At 37.7% G+C, this 23,048-nt stretch overlaps 1 protein-coding gene across 9 annotated transcripts in view; it reads left to right on the top strand.

The window, feature by feature from the left end:
* The window catches only part of Ehbp1 (EH domain binding protein 1), a 272,080-nt gene that overhangs the window by 212,102 nt on the left and 36,930 nt on the right, over positions 1–23,048 (top strand). For 4 of the 9 annotated variants that reach the window (XM_051200631.1, XM_051200629.1, XM_051200628.1 and 1 more), the window contains 6 exons: positions 5,347–5,491; positions 10,817–10,924; positions 14,184–14,308; positions 16,527–16,665; positions 16,821–16,927; positions 19,444–19,567. In XM_051200631.1, coding sequence (XP_051056588.1) covers positions 5,347–5,491; positions 10,817–10,924; positions 14,184–14,308; positions 16,527–16,665; positions 16,821–16,927; positions 19,444–19,567 — 748 coding nt within the window. The remainder of the gene's footprint in view (positions 1–5,346; positions 5,492–10,816; positions 10,925–14,183; positions 14,309–16,526; positions 16,666–16,820; positions 16,928–19,443; positions 19,568–23,048) is intronic. The other 5 variants (XM_051200633.1, XM_051200627.1, XM_051200632.1 and 2 more) reach the window with 3 other exon arrangements.

Below are 23,048 nucleotides of genomic sequence, written 5' to 3'. Positions count from 1 at the left end.
GCAGTCTGATAGGGAACTAGAATTCTGTCAATCAGGCTCAAGATTTTGCACTGTGTCTATAAACTTTGTTTACTGTAGGGTTTTATGAGTTGTAACCTGCCCTTGCAGTCTGTTAATGAGGCTAAATCTTGCTACTTGAGAATTGAATTACAGCACACCTCTGGGCTAATGGTTATAAACAGGAAGTCCCATTAGGGCTGCATTCTGATTTGTTCATTTGCATTTTTCTATTGTGTAGGGAACAATGATGGGTAAATAAGTACAAACAAACAATTTACATGGAAATTGATGAAGTGTGGTGATTAGTATGTAGAGTAGTTTTTATTAACGATTGCCTACTTTGTCACACTCTTAGGGAGTTCTCAACACATTTGGGAGGTTGTAGCTTGTAAGAAAAAAAGTCGGTTCCTATTTTGTACTTGGAAAGGTAAAATCGTTTATTTTAACTCAGTTAAAATGGCCAAAGACTACTTAATCTTAGTCTGAATCATCATATCCTCGCTCTGTAAGAAGTTATTATTCATGACATGAAATTGGCTTAAATCATGTTGCCTATGGCATATTAAGTCATGGTTTTATTAATGCTCCCACTCTCCTTAAGTTTAAAGGATACAGAGTTAGTAAAGGCTTGTCTTTTTTTAGCTGGTCATGTTACTTGATCTTTTAGGGCTTGTTTTATTTATTTTTTAATATTGTTTATTGGCTTGGGATTGGGGATTCATGCCCACACCACAGCGTGCTTGTAGAGGTCAGAGGGCGACTAGTCAGAAAGGGCAATATTTCTTTCCACCTTGTGGGTTGCAAGGTTCCAACTCAAGTGTCTTTACTCACAGAGCCATCTCGCCTGCCTCTAGATTCTATGTGTTCATTGGTTGGTTTTTTTTAGACCAATTACATAGCCCAGATTAGCCTAGAATACATTAATTAAGGCTGCCCTTTAATTCCTGAATCTCTTGCCTCCATCTCCCAAATTCTGGGATCATAGATGTGCGCCACCACATCTGTTTTAAACCTAACATTTTGGGGATCAAATAATTAAGAGCAAGGGATGTGGAGTCAGACAGACATGGGTTGAACTATTGGATGTTTTAGTTTTGTGGCATTGGGACTTGAAGACTGTTGACATTAGTTAAAAAGCGCGGCGGGGGGAGGGGGTAAGAATTAAATGAAATAATGAATAGAAAGTACTTAGCACATGAAAGCTCAGGAAGTATCATCAGCCTTATCTTCATTTATTTTATTCATAGTGTATATTCAGAGTTCAGAAAGACTGATAACAAGTGAAAGGCTTTTATATATTATTTTTATGTCTTCATTCTTACCCAGCATGGTATATACTCCTCATCTTAGAAATGAGTTTGTTTCCAAAGGCTAAGAAAACTTCTCTTGAATGTTAGACCTCCCTTTTGCTTTTTCACTGCCTTACCCCAAGAAGTTACCATCTCATCTCCTTTCTTCCCTTCTACAATCCCTATGTTAAAATAGTGCTTATTACAAGAATACTTTGCTTGTATTATAGAAAATGCAGATTACATAGCAGTCTTGCTATGTAATCCAGGTTCACCTTAAACTCAGAAACCTTCTGCCTCTGCCTCCCAAGTGCCTCAACTACAGCTGTGAGCACACATTGCACACACTCAACTCAGAAGTCTCCACTGTAACAATTTTGTATATTCTCAGCAACTCTGTGTGTGTGTGCGCGCGTTCTTGAACTCAAACTTGTGAATATGTTCCCACATTCCTTGTTGGTTTGCCTTTCTCTGTGAACAGTGGGATCAAACTCACATGTCTCTGAATCATGAATAGTCTCTCCCTTGATGTGTCCAAGATAATGTGTAATTCTGCATCTGTGGAGGTTGGTTTGGGGGCTGCTTCCTTCCTTGCTGTGTTGCTTGTTCTGTTTCTCTGTTCTATGTTAATGGATAAAATGGAAGTTATAGAAGCTTGGCAGATTCTCTTTAACACTTGGGATAGAATAATGTATACATAATCATATTAAGGCCAACCTGAATTTAAAATCTCTTATTTTTAATTTCTTATTTACATATGGTCTCTGTGTATCTTTTTATTGTGCTCACAGACTTTGTGAGTTATACTGTAAGCTCTGTGTCATAATGAACTACAGTTCACAGTTTTCATTCATGTGTGACTTCATTGATTCAGTTCATTGTGGTCATTGTTCTTTTTGATAGTTCAAACTGTGTCAATTTGTCTACCTAGAACTTCAGGGTATATCCCTAGGCCTCCCTGATATTCTTGTTAATTTGATGATGCCAAGATCTCTTGATTTTTAGCTATCTCAAAAAAGAAAATAGTTTTTTTTTTCTTTTTTTCCTAGACAGGGTTTCTCTGTATTGTTTTGGAGCCTGTCCTGGAACTAGCTCTGTAAACCAGGCAGGCCTCAGACTCAAAGAGATCCACCTGCCTTTGCCTCCCAGGTGCTGGAACTAAAGGCCTGTGGCACCAATGCCCAGATCAAAAAAATATTTTTAAAGAAGTACCCAGATTTGAGTTCCACCTACCTGGTTTCTGCCTTGTCCACCAATCCTGAATGCCCCTTTTAAATTTTCTGACTAACTTCCAACACTCACTGTGATAGGTTGTTTTTTGAGGTTTTCTCTATATATACCCTGGCTGTCCTGGAATTCTATGTAGATGAGGCTGGCCTTGAACTCACAGAGATCTGCTTGCCTCTGCCTCTCAAGTGCTGGGTTTAAAAGTATATACCACCACACCCAGCTTTGCTTCTTTGCTTGAAAGCCTCTTCTGCTTTGTTGTTCATGATATATTGGTGTTCTTGTTGTTGTCTTCTTCTGCTGCCCTTCCCCTTACATAAATACAGATATTCTCCAGTTTTAGTTGGTGACCTCCTCATTTCTCTTAGGTTTCCATGTACACCCATCAACTTGTAGCCCTGGCTTTATATCTCTCCATAGCATCAGACTCACTACTAAAACCTTTACTCAGATGTCTTATCACCTCATCAAACCCACTCTGTGTTACCCCTAACATTGGCTCCTTGTGATTTCTTTTAGTTTTCTGGTTTTATTATAAGCCCATAGTTTTAGTACCTATTCAATTTTAAATTTGTGAATCCTCATCTCTAACCAAAAATTGGTACAAAAGTTAGTTGTGTCTCAAATATGTTTCTTGCATTTCTCTTTTCCTCTCCTTCAGCACTTCCTCTTCCTGAATGCTGCTATAACTTGATTGGGCTGTTCATAAACCTACAATTCATGTCTTTCTGGTTCTTCTGTGTTAATTTATATTGCACATTATTGCTAGATTAATCTTTAATTCTCCTAAACTTACAAAAATAAGTCTATAAAAACAAACAAATAAAAAGCCAACACACCAAGCCACCTTCAGTGGTCCCTGCTCCTTGGAGTGTTTTTCCCTCAGTAGGCTTTCTTATCTGTATGACTCTGTTGTTCTTTCTTACCTCCTATTCTCGCATGCAACATTTGCCATACCCAGACCACAGCAATCCCTGTCAGTTCCAGATTCCACTCATTCTGCAGCTACCATGCAAAAGCTGTGGTGCCTTTTGTCTGCCCCCACGCCAAAAATACTGTTCCTAAGTTAAAAATATTTACATGTGTATCTTAAGTTTGCTTATTTGTTTTTTCCTGTTGCAACATAAAATATTCTGACAAAAGCAACTCAAAGGAGAAAGAATTTATTTCAGTTCATAGTTTAAATATAGTTCATCATGGTGGGGAACCCAGGCAACAGGAGCCTACAGTAGCTGGTCACGTTACAGCCTTAATGCAGAAGAGAATAATGGAAGAAGGCATGATATGCAATTGCCTTTCTTCTCTTCAGTAGTCCAGGGTGTAACCAGGAAACAAATGGTACCATCTGCAGTGTCGCTCTTCTAACTCCAACTAAGGCGCTCCAAATGACCTCTCATGGGAATGCCCAGAGGCCATCTCCCAATTGGCTCTAGATTCTATGAGTGTAATAGTGACCACTCACATATACAGGACAGTACAGTGACAGAGGAAGAAGCACTTTATTCCACCGGTGGAGTGGGACATCAGAGGAGGCTTAGTGGATGGAAGGTGGATCTTGAAATTAAATAATATGAGAGAACTATGGTCCAGAAGAAGTAAGGGTATATTCAAACCACAGGGGTGTGTGTGTGTGTGTGTGTGTGTGTATAAATAATTTGATATGGACAGCTGTTTTATGGAAGTTAGGAAATGTTAGAGAAAAGAGCCCTACAAATATATTGGAGTCAGATTATTGTAGATTTCTCCTTATTTTAAGAACTTTCAAGCTTATAAAGCAATTTTCCATTGTATTGGCAATTATCTCTGTGTGTGTGTGTGTGTGTGTGTGTGTGTGTGTGTGTGTGTATGTGTGTGTGTTTACATGAACATTGAATGTTTATGTGTTGTATGTGGCATCAGGTATCTTATTCTATCATTCTCCACCTTGGAACCTGGACCTAACAAGCCCCAGCAATGCATCTGTCTCATTGCCCCCCTGGTGGTAGAGTTACAGTTGTGTGGGAAACTCATAGCTAGCTTGTTACAGGGGTGCTGAAATCAGACCTCAGGTCCTCACAGTAGCATAGAGTTTTCTTAACTGCTGAGCTAGCTCTTGAGCCCCTGCTTACAATTCTTAAGAACCGCTTTTTAAGTAGTCAGCAACTATCCTGCCTATTTGTTGTAGGGTATAGTAGTTTTACATTCAAAACCTTTATTAGGTGTTATTGGTTTTTTTTTTTTTTTTTTTTTTTTTTTTGTCTTATTGTGCATCTAGGAAAAGATGTAGTGAAAAAGAATTTCATAACACTGTTATGTTATTGTTGGCATTTTTTAAGTTGGAACTGTAATTGATCTACTATCTTCACTTTTACTCTATGGAAAAAAATAGCATTCCCATATTTGACTTATATCATGTAGCTGTATTTATATTATCAAGGTATCAAGGTGTCTTTAGACAATACTCAGCACCTTTATTAGAAAATAGCAAGTTAAAGATTATTCCTGAAAGAATATTGTTAATTATAATTCTATTCTGATTAAGGTAACTTTCTTCTCTAAATCTGTTCTTTTATTAATAATGTCTGCCTTTTAAAAATAGTGTGTATTGCAAAACATTCTCTAATTTTAATTTGTGATGGACGTTTTAATGCAGTGATTTGTAAGTGTTTTAAGAGCTGGTGCTAAGGTGTCTCCTAAGAATGGTGTGACATCCAGCTGATGCAGAGCATCCTGCTTATGATGTGGGCCAAGCACCATGCTGTAACCAGCGCCTATCACGATGATCAGATTGAAAATGAAATTGCATTTCTGTCAATTACTGAGCTGGCAACTGTTCAATATATCTTAACAGCAAGATGAAGAGAGACGTCGGCAGCTGAGAGAGAGGGCTCGTCAGCTAATAGCAGAAGCTCGATGCGGAGTGAAGGTGTCAGAACTTCCCAGCTATGGCGAAATGACTGCAGAAAAGTTGAAAGAAAGGTCAAAGGCATCTGGAGGTGAGCTAAAGAATCTTGTGGCATATGCTACAGAGAACCCAGAAATCTTCAGTGGACCTTTTAGGGCTTGTTATTCTTACTTTAAAATGTTGCATCAAAACCATAAACTTTCTAGCCTATTGATACTTTTTTAAGGAAGTATAGTAAATCAGAAGAGAACTGTTACTATTTACAGGTCAACTTATTTCCTTAATTTTTAATGTAAGCATCATTCTTTAGTTTGGACGTGGGGGCACAAGCCTGTAATCCTGGCACTTAAGATGCTGAGGCAGGGGAAACTTCAAGCTTGAGGCTGGCTTTGGCTGTATAGCAAGACCCTATTTCAAAATCAAAAGTAAGAAAAAGGAGAAGGGGGATAAAGGGAGGAGGAAGAGGTGATGACACTTTTTAGCAGAAACCCAGCAAGAATTTGATTTAGGACATACCCCTTGACACCTCACTGTTGCAAGAGTAGGTGAAATCCAGTCATGTCCTTCCTGTCTAGCCTGTGGGACTTGCTAGTGGTGAGCTTTTCCACAGGAAACTTTGCTTGGGTTATGCTGGAGATTGCCCTTAAGGTCTTGTGCATACTAAGTGTGCATTTTGCCACGAAGCATCACTTCTAGCTCCAGGACTTGCCCTTTGAATGAGATCTTTTAAGTGATATTTTTGTGCTGGTGAGACGGCTCAGCTGATAAAAGTACTTTCCACCATGCCTGCTGCCCTAAATTCAGGCCTTGCAATGTACATGGTGTAAGGAAAGAATCAATTTCTATACCTTGTCCTATGACCTTCACTGTGCGTGATATGGCCATTTCCACCCCCCTTTCTGACCACACATAAAATGAAATAAAAAAAAAATTGAAGTCATTTTAGCCAGGTGTGATGGTATATACTTGTAACCCTAGCATTGGGAGATAAAGCTAAGAGCATCAAGCCTAAGCCACATGAGACTCATAGCCCAGTATGTAAGAATTGTTATAGTGTTCCCTATTGGTTTTCTTTAGGTCATTTCTATTGTCTTTACTCTGAGAGGGTCATCTTCAGTATTTGCAAATTACTCTAAGCTTAATGTTGAGACAAGGACCATATAAACAAAAATAATTTTAGTTTTGCCTCTCAGTACTAAGTTTGGTCATTCTTAATTGGAAACTACACTTTTTCTGGGAGTATATTTCAAGAGGCCTATTAGCTTTTTATTTCAAACCGTCTTATTTAGCAAAATATATTATGTTCTTGTTCTTAGTTTATCTTAGACTATCATTACCCTGAAGATTAGGCAAATAAGGACTTGAATAAAACCTTGAGAGCTGAAACTAAAGAAAGCTCTCTCCAGTTCAATAGTAAGTTTCTTCAAAGTAAGCTAAAACATACTACTTTGACTTTTAATTGGTTCCTTAAATTAAAAGGTTACTGTTGTAAGATGACAATGTCAAGGAGGCTAGGAATAAAGTTGTAGTTAATGACATAGAGTATACTGGCTGGCTAAGCAGTTGGTTCTGTCTTTGTGATATAACCCAAGATAAAGTCTTCAAATCTAAGTCAGTGGTAAAGTATTTGCCTACCACAAATCAGGCCCTAGGTTCAGTCATTCTTACTAACACACACAGACACACACATATGGAATAAATAAAATAATTTGTCAAAGGCTATAGGCCCTCTCCTCAGATGAAATACAAAAAAAAAAAAAAAAAAAAAAAAAACCATTTGCAAGTGTATATGAAGTCTAGACTAGATCAAGAATTGTAGACCATTACTGAAGTTCTTCCTACAGTGGAGAAAAGCAAAGACCTGGAGTTGACATAATTTAACAGTCAAAGTAAATAAAAGAGTTGGTGCTAAGGTTAGTGCTGTTCAGTGGCACAGTGGAATTTTCCCTTGTACCTGTTCATCTCCTTATCCTGTCTTCCCCTACTGGGTTCGTCTGCTAATCTCCATTTTGTATGAAAATGTCAGGGTGAGAAATCATACTTGCCAGTACCTGTCTGGCTTCTTTCACTTAACAAACTGATCCTATTTCCATTCTTGTTTTTATGGTTCTGTACTAGTCTGGTGACTATATGAACATTATCTTTAGCAATTCATGGATGAATACCATGATCCTATAACTTGGTATTTTGTGAATCTTACTACAAAAACGTTCAAGGGCTGATGAAAAACAAAAAGCTAAGGCAAGTAGAGCAGACCTACTGTCTGTCCTTAGATGAGCCTTGGTGTGTATTAATAAAGAGCAGGCGTGAGACTGTCTTCCCCAACCTCAGCACCCTGCACTGATTTCATGGATAAGCTGTAATGATCAAGGCTGTGAGTTGGAGAGAGACCTTTAGGAAAGGTATAGCGAAAGTCTTCCTGAAACACATATGTACGTACATACATACATACATATGCACCTGCCTGTCTAGCAACTCCAGCCACTTGTCTAAGCCAGAATTCAGCAAACTTTTTAATGTGGGCCAGAGTAAATAATTTACACTTTCAGACTACCTGATCTCTACCACAGCTGCTCAATTTGGCCCCAAAGCAGACTTGTATTATATTTGAATGAATGGGTATAGCTTTATCTGCCCCTCAAAAGTGGTAAGATGAATTCTGACTCCATCTGGTAGTTTGCTAAACCTTACATAGCAGTCAATGTTCCCACTGACTCATAGGAATCTAGTTCCCATGGTAGTATAAATCACTAAATGCATTGAGCCAAAATAAAATCTTAAAGATTTTCAATGATTTTTATTTTCATCACATATTAGGACTATAATATTTGTATTGCATTTCCTATCTTTTGTTTGGTCTCTATAGAGCTTTGAAAGTTTTGAATTTTATGGAGACCTTGGTTGAGAATATGTTTTTTAGAAGGGGGAGGGTAAGTGAGAAACTTCTTTCTGAATCTTGTTTTTCTGAACATATTTTTAATGACACCTAGAATTCTTTTCTTGGCGTTGTAGTCCATCCTTTTATCACCAGATACCCTGGTTTCCATTCTCCTATAAGAAGAGTGTAAGATTAGCTGTATTGCTGTGCTATAGTTGTGCACACTGTCAGAGGTTTATGTAGCTCCTGGGGTTGTGCAGTGTCAGGGGCCATTGTCTTCACATCCTATTACATAGCTGATATCTCATTTCCCTGTAACACAGAACACAGGGCATACTTGTCTCTCTTTCATTTACGTACTGGATCTCTACATTTGCTTATGCTCACCTACTAGATTTTCCATAGTTAGCCATGAAGACTAAATTGATTGACGTGTGTAGATACATAGACATAGATGTAGTATCTTTTAATGCATATACGCATGTGCACACACACATCTAAACATGCACTTGAGTTCTGTTACAATGCATGTATTCTCACAGGTTGGGCTTGGTGCTCTATTAACTGCTGAAAATAATTTAATGTTCATTTCAAAACTGGTTAGTGACTGGAAAGTATTCATAGGATGAGCTGGTAGAAGATCAATTTTCATTTTGTCTTCCCAAACAGTAATCTTTTTATGTAAGTCTAACAATACTGAATTAATCCATCTAGATTATTGGTGAGTGGTAGTGTAAATGGGGGCTTCATTTTTTTTTCTGGAAAGAACACATATGGCACCTGTTTAACATGACACAGGACTTGGCAACTTACGAACACCAGATCTATCCTCATTTCTGCTCTTCACCACTTTCCACAACAAAATCATTGTTTTAGGTTAGTTGAAGTGCTTGTCTCGCCTCTTACTCCTTCCCATACCCCAGCATGTTTCAGACCTTGGTATAGCCCTTTTAAGTTAGGCTCTCCATACTGCTTCTTCAGGTAGGAACAGTTCCCAACCCAGACCTGACTTGGCAGTGCTCTGAACAGGACACAGCCTACCCTTCCTGCTTTCATGCCTGCAGTGCCCTCCACTCAGTTGACCTAACTTAAAAGCTCCCACTTCCAAGAAAGTGTCTGGTATCAGTGGCAAAGAATGATCTCATTATCTTTGCACTTGCTCTGTATCTTCTTTTCTGCCCTGTGACTCTGATCCCACATGGTATTATAATCACTTCCCTGTGTTTGAGTAAAATAAATATCTTTAAAAAACTTAGCTCCTCAGCATCTAGCACAATGTTTCACAAGTTACATAACAGAACACTGTAGACCAGTGGTTCTCAACCTTCCTAGCTCTGCAACCGTTTAATACAGTTCCTCATGCTATGATGACCCCCAACCACTAAATTATTTTCTTTGCTACTTCATAACTGTAATATGCTACTGTCATGAATCATAATGTAAACATCTGATATGCAGGATATCTGATACGTCTCTCTCTCTCTCTCTCTCTCTCACACACACACACACACACACATACACACACACACACACACACACACGGCCAGGATGAGAATCACTAATGTTGTTTGGGTTTTGTGTCTTTTGGTTTTGTATTTGTTTGTTTGGTTGGTTTTGGTTGTGTTTTGTTTTGTTTTGTTATTGGAGTAAAAGAATGAATGCTGAAATCTTGTACTTTAGCTCCAGATTAATTGTGGTTAGAAATAATCAATGGAGACATTGACAGCAGTGAAGTGTAACTAGCTCTCCTGAAATCATTAATAGTTAATGTCTCAGGCACAGACTACTGAAGAAAAGTGTTTGACTACCTTTTTAGCATTTGGAAGTTGCTAGTTCATTTGCTAATCTACAGAGTGATTTGGAGAAATTTTGAGGACTGTGAAGTGAAGGTGTTCTCGTTCACCTTCAGAAACCAGCAGAATAGCTGTGCTGGGCATCATTGGTCAGAAAAGAGCTCTCAGCTGACTGTACTTAGGTAGTAAAGCCACACCTGTGATGCCTTGCCTGCTCCCTACCCACCAGGAGGAAGCACTTCCCATCTTTTTCTTTGTTGTTTTCTTCTTCTAACTGGATGGGAAGTGTTAAATGTTAACTATTATTAGCATCCTTGGTGGCTAATTAGAAAGCCAAAAATCAAATGTGCTTATGCGTTTATATGAAACTCAAAGTTTTGGATATTTTTTCACTAAATCAACTTTATTTTCATATGTTATTGTATTAGAGATTATGAGTAGATTATACAGTAAAACACAACAAGGTCTTAATGAGTTCAGTGATTCAGAGACAGTGGGTGGCAAATTGTCAAAACTTCTGCGTTTGCTTTGATGTGATAATTCAGCTTTGACATAAGAATGTAAAATATAACTGTTAATCCAACAGTGGAAAAGCAACTTAAACTGAGTTCTTAACTTGCTTATCTTTGTCATACTTCAGTTTGAGCAACTGTCATTGAAATACTAGTTTTTCTTCCTTAGGGTTGAGGACAAAGGGTACAAGATATAAATGATATACTAACATTATTGCTGCATGTTCTTACAGATGAAAATGATAACACTGAGATAGATACTAACGAGGACATTCCTGAAGGCTTTGTTGTAGGAGGTGGAGATGAACTTACTAATATAGAAAGTGACCTTGATACTCCCGGTAATTTCAAATTCTAAATGTTTTGTGTCCTATTGCATGGCAAACTTTATATTTTTATATCTCATCAACAATAACTTATTTTTTTAGTCTCTTTGCATTTTATGCCCTCATTAATCATTTAGTCAAATCCATTTTCCATTAATTTTTATGTTATTTTGTTATCAGTTGAATGTTCAAATAGCTTAACATTGGTACAGTCAATTTTGACATAGGTTCTTTCATTACTAATAATCACTCTAAGTTTCAGTTGATAGGTGTCAAGAAGTGGTTTCCTCCCTGCACATGTGGAGTAGTTCAGACCTAACTCTAAACTCATAGATCAGACTCACTTAATTTGATAGTACGAGGTGTGTTGGTACATGAGGCTAAGGCAGAAGGGTAGTGAGTGGGCTCCAGGCCAGCCTGAACTACATAGCAAGTTTGAGGCCAACCTGGGCTTTGTTGTAAAATTTTTCCCTCAAAATAAATAGTCTTAATTGTATTATTTTGCATATTCCTTGCTTCCTTTAAATATTATTACTGTTTTACATAGGCTGAACAATTGATGGCAGTAGGACATTTTGAAAACTCCTTGTATGGATGGCATTAGATTAATGTCACATCTTCAAGCAAGTCAGTCACACTGCAATTCATCTTTATTCTCCTTTGAAATATAAAGATGCTTTCTTTATCATTTGTATGTGTTCTGTATACCTTGCCTTCAGAAGTAGCCGCAGTTAGCAATCCAAAGTTCTATCTTCCTGAGTGGCTCCAGAAATGTTTCTCCAGTTGAATTCTTATAGTAGTAAAAACGCTGGCATTCTCTTTGAACATAAAGATAAGGGTTCGAGTCTCTAATAAGTGCCCTGCCCTGCTCAGAGCCAATGGGATGACAGCAGGGCCCTTCTCCACCTTTGCTATGTCCTTGCAGGCTGACCCTTTGTTACTTCTCCAGGAAACAACCAGCCACGGTCGTCTTAACCACAGGGAGCACTTGAAAAGACAGGGCCTTTGTCAGTACCCCTCATGACTCAGTATTAAGATATACTATTTCAGGGTAGCAGCCAGTGTACTTAAAATAGTTCAAGGAAACCATTTTCATATGCTTAGCTAAAAATGAAAACTACCTTTCAAGCTCTTTTTTTTTAATAACCCTTTTTGATTTTTATCTTTTTTTATGTGTATGGGTGCTTTTCTTACAGGTGTGTCTGTGTATCACACTGTGTGCCTAGTGCTTTTGGAGGTCAGAAGGAGGCATTGCATCCCCTGGAACTAGAATTACATCCAATTTTATGTCTCCACGTGGGTTCTGGGAATCGAACCTGGGTTTTCTGTAAAAGAAGCCAGTGCTCTTAAATGCTGAGCATTCTCTCTAGCTTCTTTCATAAAAGTGGTAGAATTTATCTTCAGTTTTCCTTTAAGAAAAATGTGGGATTTTTTTTTTCTGTCTACTGAGCAGTGGAAGAGAGAGAGGGGAGAGAGGAGAAAAGAAGAGAATTCTCAATATTCTTTTACTGCTGAGGACTTGAAGATTGACTTCTAATTATGGAATTATAAAATTAATAAAATAAGCAATATGAATGTCCTTTTAAAGTAGATTGGAAAGAGAGGAAATTAGCCATGTCTTAGGTAATGTGTAAAAATTAGCTATTATAACTTTTTGTGGGATATTTTAAAAATCTGATTAATTTTAATTCTGGCAGGCTTGACTCTTACACTTGGGGGAACAATTCTCTAGGAGATGAGATGGTTTAGTCAGGAAAGTGCTTGTGATGCAAGCATGAGGCTCTAAAGCTCAGCTCTCCAGCACCCAGGTGAAAAGCCAGGTGAGGGAGGAGACTGTGTTCTGTGACCCCGGCACTGACATAAGGAAAGCATTTCTCCATCTCCTATTTGGCGTTATTAGGGATTTTTTGTTTTATTTGAAATAGACTTTCACAGTAGCTCAGACTGGTCTGGAACTCCCTGTGTTAGCCTAGTCTACCATGGCACTGATAATCTGCCTGCTTCAGCCTCCCAGCTGCTAGGATCACAGCATAATCCTACTTTCCTCACAACCAATACAGCTCTTCAGCATGCCATAGCATAGGCATGTGCAGACACAGGCTTTGCAGTTCATAGCTGTGGTTATGATAATAAAAAATAGGAATACAAACTGGAGTCTGGGAGCACACAGAAAATAGCATAATTTTTATCCTGCTTTATTTTCTCCAAAATTCCTTTCTTTATATGTATATAAAAGTCATAATGTTTTAATAATAAATTGTTTAATCTTTATCTTGGTTTGACCATAGTTCATCAGATATTGTTTAAAAAAGAAGTAATGACAATAACATTTATTAAGAATATTATAATTAGAAAAGTTATTAATCTTTGTGGAAAATACCATTCTCCAAAAGTTGGCATGTCTTTTATAACCATTTTATCAAAAAAATCACTGTGTGAATTTTAAGTAGAAATATTTGTTTCAACTTCTGAACCACTTTAGTATTAGAGAATAATGCCCTTGGTAAAATAATTTATAACTGTTCCTTTGAAAAGTTATATCCACAGTTTGGTTGCTTTCTATTTCTATCCATATTTAATACATTTTAAATCATGATCATCTTTATTGTATTTCTGCTGTTTAAGTAGAAAGTATTTGCAAACATACACTATTTTGATGCTGAGTATATATATATATATATATATATATATCATACATTTTTTTAAAAATTCTGGATCTGACAGGGTGTATGTTACCAAGATCATATTAATAACATGAAGATGATATTGCATGTGTAAATTGAAATGCTAAAATAATATAAATTCAAGTGTCAGGGTTTGTTAGTGGCAGGAACCTGCAAGTTTAGGCTCAGCCTTTTCTACAAAGTGAGTTCCAAGCTAGCCAGGAATATAGGCGCAGATGCAATCTCAAAATAACAACAATAACAATAATAAACAAAAAGCATCTCTTTAATATATAGTTTGTTGTTTTATTGTGTATAATGTATATAGTTATGTATATGTGTATGACATATTTCTGTTTTTCAGGTAATCATAATGAATATTACCTATAACATAACTTCATTATCTTTAGACATGTTGATCATTATTTTTAAGGGATTAACTCTGAGGTGTATATTTAGCAAAAGAGCTCTCCATGTGTCCAGTCTGATGTGTTGTCTCAACCCCAGTGTCTTTTGAAATTTAATAATATTCTTGTGATGTCACTTAAAATTGGCAGCCTGTGCATCTCAGCCCTCTTATCTGTCATTCATCGCATTTGCATGTTTAACAGAACAAAATAGTAAGTTGGTGGACTTGAAGCTGAAGAAGCTCTTAGAATCCCAGCCACAGGTGGCAAACTCGCTCTCCAGTGCTACCCAGAAAGCTGCAATGGATACCTCAGAACAAGGAGTAAAGGTAAATCTTACTAACTTAAAAGCTGCCTCAGTAGCTTCATCCCAGAGAAACTGCTGTTTCATCTGCCTCAAGCAATTCAAGGGCATCCAGAAACTCTTCTTGAACTCTGTCTGATTTTGCTAAGAGGAATATTGCCAAGAGAATTCTAGCGTGGTTTTCTGTCTAAACCTTTTACCCATGCAAATGAGCAATTAGTGTTATTTCTAAAAATCTGTCATACCTGAAGATGGTAGCGTGATTGAATATAGCATTTAAAGCAGTTGTTTGTATGAAATTTGTGCCATCATGATGACTCTTATCTACTGTAACGTTTAGACCAAGTGGCATTGTGTGCATGTCATTATTGTTATTACAGGCTCTATATTGTCCCCACCCAAGCACCCTACCTCTTTTCCCCACATTCTGCCATTAACATTTCTCCAAGCTTTGGGACCGCAGTCCTGTGTAACTTTCACCCACCTGCGGACTGTGGGGATTGCCATGCTGACTGAAAGGGTTTCCTCCCCCTGACAGAGCCGCTTTGAAGCCCCAAAACAATGGCTCTCATTGCTCCCTGTATGGGCGTCTGTAATTGGTCATGAAAGTGTGTGGTGAAGGCAGAAGACTTCGTCTCTATCTCTGAATAAAAGGAAGCCTGGATTGGGTCTGCTGTCTTTTTTTTTTTTTTTTTTTTTTTTTTTTTTTCCGCGTTCAATTTAGCTTTCTGCTCTGGATTTAATGCAGAATGAAGCTTGCCTAAGAATAATACAATGGATTGAAAAGGCTAACTGAATTAGTGGGTTTAGAGGAATACATTTGTAAAGTGGCAGAAGTTCCTAGTCATAAAAAGGTTTCTTAAGATGGGATTTGCTAGCTAATCATATTGATATTTTAGTATGTTGCCAGCCCTAAAAATATTAGTCATGTTTGTTTATCTTAGTAAAGACTCGAGTTTTAGACTATTGAGTGATCATTAAAATAACAGTAAAAAAAATCATACTTTAAGAAATTAAAGCCAAAAATATTTGTATCCTAATTATGTAGTAAAGATATTCTAAGGTTGATCATGATAAATACATCAGACAACTTTTTAAAAAATTAAGCAGTTTCATTTTCATAAGTTAGTCATCTACACATATAAAACTGATTTTGTTTTCCAAAAAGCTCTTTTGTAGTAATTTCTAAAGTTATTCTAACAAAACATCGACTTTAGACAGATTGCATTTGTGTGACTCTTTTTAGTTGAGGTTTTGAAAATGGTTTTAGAAAGAACATACAGCGTCCATCTGCTCCCCTGCAGCTTTCAGCATTGATTTGGGTTTTTATTTTTTTAATAAAATGCAGTTTACACATTTATAAATGAGGCATTCTGTGTTTGTGGAAAAGGATAAACTGTTACCTTCCCTGGAGGATTCTGTATCCCAGGCCTCCTTGAGGCTAGAGAATAGGCCATTGGAGGGCTCCCTCATTACTGATTGTCTCAATGCAGAGGAAGGGCAAAGTCTTGGTAGCTTTTGATAACCAGTTTCAGCATTCAGCAGGCTCAGCTATTAGTCATGCATCTTAGCCTCTCCCTATTTACTTTCAAAACACTTAATAAAAATAATAAAAGATTAGGTATAAAATGAAATATTTGTTTGGTACACAGCACCTCGGTATCTGCAGCTTCCACACACTGCAGTGGTTCAGTCTTCTGGGATATTTCTTGTTGATAGAACCATTTGAATTTGTTACCAGTATTAACATAGGAAGCTCCAGAAAAGATAATTGTAGTTTCCTTGGCTGTAAAGGGCTTACTTACAAATCGGGCTTTGGGAAGTTATAGCTGATGAAATTCAGTTTAGTGGGGTAGTGTTATAATCCTACCTTTTAGCTCTTACCCAGCATTAATGGTTTATCAGAATGGGCATAAAATTGGAAACTACTTCTTCTTGTCATACAAGTCTGTAGGACTACAAACAGATGGGGCAGAGGAGTTAACATGGCTTCTAATGATGCTTATCACCAGCAGAAGACGCAAGGGCTCATAGTGTCTGACACATCAAAGTCGTCAAGCATTTAAACCATGTGTCTCAAAGTTTTTGCTGACTAGCCATAGACCCTGCTATTGAGCTATTTATAGTGCTTGAAAATGCTGCCAGATAGCTTCGAAAAGTCAGCCTCAAATTGATAAAAATTACCTCCCTTGCATGTAATTCCATATTCTGAACTATTGTGCTGTCTATTCTTTTGCTTTTAGAATGGTGTGGAAGATCTTCGAACTGAGCGATTACAAAAAGCAACAGAACGTTTCAGAAATCCTGTTGTGTTCAACAAGGATTCTACAGTCAGAAAAACTCAACTCCAGTCTTTCAGTCAGTATGTTGAGAACAGACCAGGTAGGAATGCTTTTAGAATTGTCTCATAATGTGACAGTGTTTAACTGTAGGTGTATATGTATTAAATACAGAAATGCTGATCATGTAAAGCCACATTTCAATATATAAATATCAAGCTTTATAATAATTTTACATGCCTCTCCCCTTTTTTTAAGAGATGAAAAGACAGAGATCAATGCAGGAAGATACAAAGAGAGGAAATGAGGAGAAGGCAGCGATAACTGAAACTCAGAGGAAGCCATCAGAAGATGAAGTACTTAATGTATATTAATTTTTGTGTGGTTTCATGATTGCTGATAATTCCAAACTGTATGTGGAAATAGTGCCTTTATTTGTTAAAATGAGATGTTAGGTTTTTTAAGATGTCAATCTCCAGTGCATTCAAAGCAGTGCGAGAGGGGTACGCTGCTGAATTAGTCTGCAGTGTGGTGATAATTGTCAGATAAAAAAAAAATGAATTTTTCAGAGTTCCACAGCCCCAGCTTCCTTGAGACATTTCCATCAGGGCACTTCCCATAAAGAGATTCCAGTATTGATCTACCGGGAGGATTTTAATTATTACAATAGCAGATACCGCAGGGCTGCAGTCAGAGGGAGAAGTCACATGAGACCTGCTAGAATTTCTCAGCCAACCCATTTTGTTGGCTTGGGTTAATGGGTGTTCAACCTTTCCATTATCCAGATCAGCCGTGAATTACTAGCTGAATGATGTTTGCATTAATATAATATATATGGTAATTTCTTCACTTAATTAACGGGGAGGTTCAGCTCAGTAGGGGTATGGGCTGATCATGTGTAAAATTGATTTGTGAGGGAAATATTTGATAGACCGCAGGGAGAAAGCTGCTTTTGATGGACAGCTGTGGGACAGAGCAAGGAGAACAAGTTTTAACTTGAATTTTTGTCTAGAAAGAAACACAGCTGTCTTTAGTAGTGTTACTTTTGTATTATCTACAGTTTGAATATTTTTCACTGTTAGAAATCATGTTTGGGGGGATTTTAAAATCATTTAAGTGCAACTCAAAGTTATCAGCACATTTTGAGACTCTAAAGGTGACCCGTTTTATGCTTTTTACCTTTAGGAGACCCAGAAAAACCAAAACAAAACAAAACAACAACAAAAAAAAAAAAAAAAAAAAAAAAAAAACACTGGTGTATGTTGAGAAAGCATTTGGCATAGCTTAGTGAGCTAGAGAATATTTGCATGTGTGGTGCGCACTCACACTAAAGAATTCCAGCCATTGGCCCACAGCACTGCAGGACTAACAGATCTGATTATGAAATTTGTACTATGCAGTAAAGTCTACAATCTCTGCTTTTATGTGTGTACTGTCTGCAAACTACAATGTTTGTTTTATCCTTTTGGATGGGACTGCAGACAGAAAAAGCCCCTTTAGAAAATGTGATGTCCAGTAGGTAGGTGAGAAGCATCTAACAGGTTATTCTTAGTTTTATACTTACCAGTAGCACACACTGAAATAGAAGACTATCCATTTTGTATGCATCTTTAAACAATATAGTGACATTGTATTCAGTGACTACAAGACTATCAGATTTATGACTTTTTAAAACATTTTAACTTTCAACTTATTCACTGTAAAAGTTATAAATGGACTTCACAAATGAATGCAGTCTTTAAATAGTTCAGAAAATGTGTAAGTTGTAAGTATAATTGAATATATTTGTTGACTGAGGATTTATAATAGTAGTTAGTGTCTTGATTGTGCTTCTTGTTTAAAGAGAACTAGCTTCTTAGCAGTCTCTCCTTCTTGGGCTGGGAAAGCATTTGATGGAGACTTTATCGCTTCTGTCTCTGAATGAATAATGCTCTGCATATTGACGATAGTGGTGGTGATGAGTAACACAAAGTCATCATTTGATATCTAGAGATGTCAAAGGGTACAAGAGTGACAAGGAGAGCTTTTCATTTATTTACTGTGACAATACCATACGTACATATATGAAAATTAAAATTCAAAGTTATATTGGTACTTCATTATATAAAACTATTTTAAATAAAGCTTATAAGGTCGTAGCCCTAAAGGTAGAAACATTTCAACTCAGTGATGTACAGGATCTATCTGGAAGAAATATGGAGATATTACAAACTTTATTTCTGATTTTTGAGACAGGGCCTCGCTGAGTAGCCCTGGCTAGGCTTGAACTTACATAGATGAGGCTGGCCTTGAACACATAAGCAGTTTGTCTGTCTCTCCACCTCCTGAGTGCTGGGATTGCAGGCATGCCTCACCATAGTTGTCTTTATTTTTTTATATTTTTTTTAGTATTTTAAATGATATAAACCCCACGAGCAAAAACACTATCTTTTTAATTTTTGTTTGTTTCTACTGAAGAAATCTGATTTTTTTTTTTCTCTAGATAATTTAAGGGTCAACTTCATAGTAAAATCCTCCTTCGGTATATCACACTTTCTAATGAAAGATTCGTTCTAAGAGTCACTAAAGAAGTCTCCATCTTGTTCATACCTAAATCACTGACTTAGTCTCATGCATTGTTAACTTTTTATGGCAAATCTGAGTGTAAATTTGTAAATGTAACAGGAACCAGCTGGACTGTTCAGTCTTTGCAACAGTTCGTTATACTTGATGCGAATGAAAGATCCCTAAATCACAGGCAAGGAGTGCGGTTTGGTACTGGGTTGATTCTAAGTGTGTGTTCACTTCTCTAGGTAAGTGCTTTACTAAGTGTTTGTAGAAAGAAAAAATGCAACTTACAAGTGATTTTTTTTTCCTCCTTCCTGTTTGTTCTCGTTAACAGAAAGGGTTCAAAGACACCAGTCAGTATGTTGTAGGAGAATTGGCAGCACTAGAGAATGAGCAAAAGCAAATTGACACCCGTGCCGCGCTGGTGGAGAAGCGCCTCCGCTATCTCATGGACACAGGTACGGTGCCCAATTACACTGTAAACAGTTTTGGCAAATTGAGCGTTCACAAACTCTTATAGAGTTTTGGAAGTGTGAATCTTTGAAGCCTGAATGTTCAGCAAAACTGCCTTGAAAATAAAAAGGCTGCGATTTGCAGCCACCTCTCTGGGTCCTGGTGATAAGAGTGCCTTCATGGGAAGTGATAACTCGTCCTGATACCGTGTGAGCCAGCACTATTGAACAGTGTGCTCATCCATGCAGAGTTGGAATACACATCTGTGCCTCATTGATATGCCACTGCTTTAAAAAAAAAAAAAAAAAAAGTAAGATCTTTACTGTTCTACTGATTCATTGGGGGAAAAAAGATTTGGCCAGCTAAAGCCATGTACTGCGTGAAGCAGAGTGCCGTGCACAGGGATGGCTCCGTGGACTAGATCACTGAAATTTGAGAATACTATCTGGTTACTGATGCTCCACAGTTTTTTTTTTTTTTTTTTTTAAGAGAACGAGTTTTTAAAAGTCTGTAATACTTTCAGTCATAACTGCATTTGAAAGGATTAAAGTATATAGCAAGGTTTGTAAAGATGGGTAAGTGCAGCAAGTTAGCTCCTAAGCAGAAGGCAGAGTGGCATTTAATGCTGATTACCAATGGAGATTGTATAGATCTAAGAGCACAATAAGCCATTGGGAAAGAACTCCCCACATGTGTTTCTTTAAAGTGATACTCATACAAAATGATAACAATTGAGAACTAAGTTCAAACCCTTCACGCCAAATTAAAGGCAAGTTATGGTATGAACCCCTACCAAGAATGAGAATTAAAAATCTGTTCCAATTAGCTGGTTTAGTTTTGTGATTGTTGTAAAACATCGGGATTTAGCATTGGGAAGCCCTCCTGAGCCCTCTTGTCTGCTTTCTTACACTACAGTCAAAAATAAAACTTTTTTTTAGTATGGGATAATTGAAAATGTATGGCTTAGTGACATCAGAAATTGGTCAAATAGGGACCCTGGGCCTATTTACACCAGTGAGCTTCACACTTGGGAAGTTGAACTCCCAAGCTGCTTCTGAAGCACCTCAGATTCTGCCCATACAGTAATGGAACTCACTTCATTACAGGACAGTGAACTCAGGTTTACTTCACGTGAATAATGGGCTCTTTAGAAGAACTGGGAGAAAAGTTCTATTTTAAAATGTAAAACTAAAAACCTTTGGGGGAAGCAATTGCTGACAAGTCTGGTGCTGATGAGGGAACAGATGTAGCAGGTGCTCGGGGTCACACGGATCACCAAGCACAAGCCATGAACAGAATCCAGACCACCAGAGTCCTGTCATGGCCCTTCTCACCACACCAGAGTAGGCAGACCCTGATTATCAACAACGAGTCATGTGTGTGTCATGTGTGTCTTGCCTTCTGGACATACAGTTGTGTGGAGTAGGTACACATCTATAACCTAATATATAGCTTTACATTTACACTTACATAAATGTAAATATAAATTTATATTTTTCTTTGGTTTCTAAAAGGACTCTAAATATATTAGCCATAAAAATATAAATATGTGATAGTATAACTTCTCTAATAATTTTGAATTATTTGCTCAACTATTTTAAGGTGACTGATGACTTTCTGCTTTGCTTATGTTGTGCTGACGAGGGAAAAAAGATTGCCTGTGTTGACTGTCCTGAATAAAGTGTATGTTACTATATGGAGCTGATACAAGGAGCCATACAACAGTAGGGAGGAAGCTAGAATTTCTTTTTTCTTTTTCACACATGGGACTGATTTATTGAGGGTTCTAACCAAAAGAAACTCACGTTCTCCCTCCCAACACCTGTGTCTCCAGTGGATCTTGGAATGGCCTTCTCTAGCTGAAGGTTATAGACTACAGATTGATTCCAGTATCCCTTTGGGGATTATCATGTCCCTTATTCACAAGACAGAATTTTATCCTGCTAGGTCTCTGCTGCAGATTCAGCGAAAACTGGCCCAACTTGATAAGTTCTAAAAATCACCTTAGACTGTAACAGGTCTTCCAGCACAAAGAACATGTTAAGATTAAAAACTAGTTAGTATATTAAACACAGGATAGTATGCTAGAAAGCAAAAGCACCAAATTGTCTTTTGTCTTTCTTTTCTTTTTTTTTTTTTTTTTTTTTTTTTTTCCTCTTGGGGTTCTAGTACATTCCAACTTGCATTCATTTTAACAGTACCTCTTCCCTGGTATGTTAGTGATGTCAGTGTGCTTTCTGAACCTCAACTTTAAAAATGAACACAGCTTATAATTCACATGTTGAAACTCAGGCTCATATAGGGGAAATGATGCACTTCAGATGACCTTGACGCTAGCAAGGTAGCTCAGTGGGTAAAATTCTTGCTGAATAAGCCTGACAACCTGAGTGTGTGTGTAGTGTGTGTATGTGTGTGTGTGTAGTGTGTGTGTGTGTGTGTGTGTGTGTGTGTGAGAGAGAGAGAGAGAGAGAGAGAGAGAGAGAGAGAGAGAGAGAGAGAGAGAGAGGAGAGAGCCTGCCTGCATCGGATCCCCAGAACTGATTCCATACAGTTGTCCTGTTGATCTGTACATGCTCAACACAACAGGCATCAGTGTGTATACATGTGTGCACGCATGCTTGTGTGTGTGTGTGTGTGCATGCATGTACACACACGCACACACACACACTTGCACACACACACAAGAAACAAAATTAGAAGATAGCCTTATTAGTAAAGGCAGAACTAGAGCTGGAGCATAGATTTTTCAGGTTTTCTAGTTCTTGGTTCCCATCTCTTTCCATCATTTCTTCTTCCCCCTCTGCCTTCTTTTTTCTTTATCTTTTTGCTTTCCCTTTTCTTTTCTTTTGTGGCTTTTTGAGGGATGTTTTGTTTTGTTTTTTCAAGACAGGGCTTCTCTGTGTCACATCCCTGCTGTCTTGGAATTAGGTCTGTAGACCAGGCTGGCCTTGAACTCAGAGATCCACCTGCCTCTGCCTCCCAAGTGCTGGGATTGAAGGCATGCACAGCCATACCCAGCATTTGACTGACAGTTCTTATTTTTACTTTTTGATCAGTGTGAACATTTATGTAGAAATATCTGCTTGAAACACCATTTAAATTCTTTTGTGTATACATCTAGGATTAGGATTTCTAAATCATATCAAATTCTGTACTTGGTCAAGTTGTAAAATTTAGAAATCAAAATACATTTTCCAAATGAAACTGTTATAAATAAATCATATTAATGGTTATCCTGGACCCTAGTTCCAAATCCCTCAAGAATGAGTAGCTCTTGGCTTTAAGGACTGTCTGAGGAGATGGGAGAAGGAAGAAATTGGATGGAGACCCAAACTGCTGGACCTTCTCTTGGCATTTTGACAGGCTGCTCTAACAAGGGGGTGGGGGAGCATGCGCCTTAGTGTGGGTCATGCAGTAAGATGAGATGGTACCACAGGTGAGAAGCAATAGCTGGGAAGGCAGTTAGCAGCAGAGACAGAGCAAACA

Source organism: Phodopus roborovskii, unplaced genomic scaffold (assembly GCF_943737965.1).
Source record: "Phodopus roborovskii unplaced genomic scaffold, PHOROB, whole genome shotgun sequence".
Classification (NCBI taxonomy): domain Eukaryota; kingdom Metazoa; phylum Chordata; class Mammalia; order Rodentia; family Cricetidae; genus Phodopus; species Phodopus roborovskii.
The sequence above is the reverse complement of the archived record's forward strand: the minus strand, read 5'-3'. Positions and strand labels throughout refer to the sequence as shown.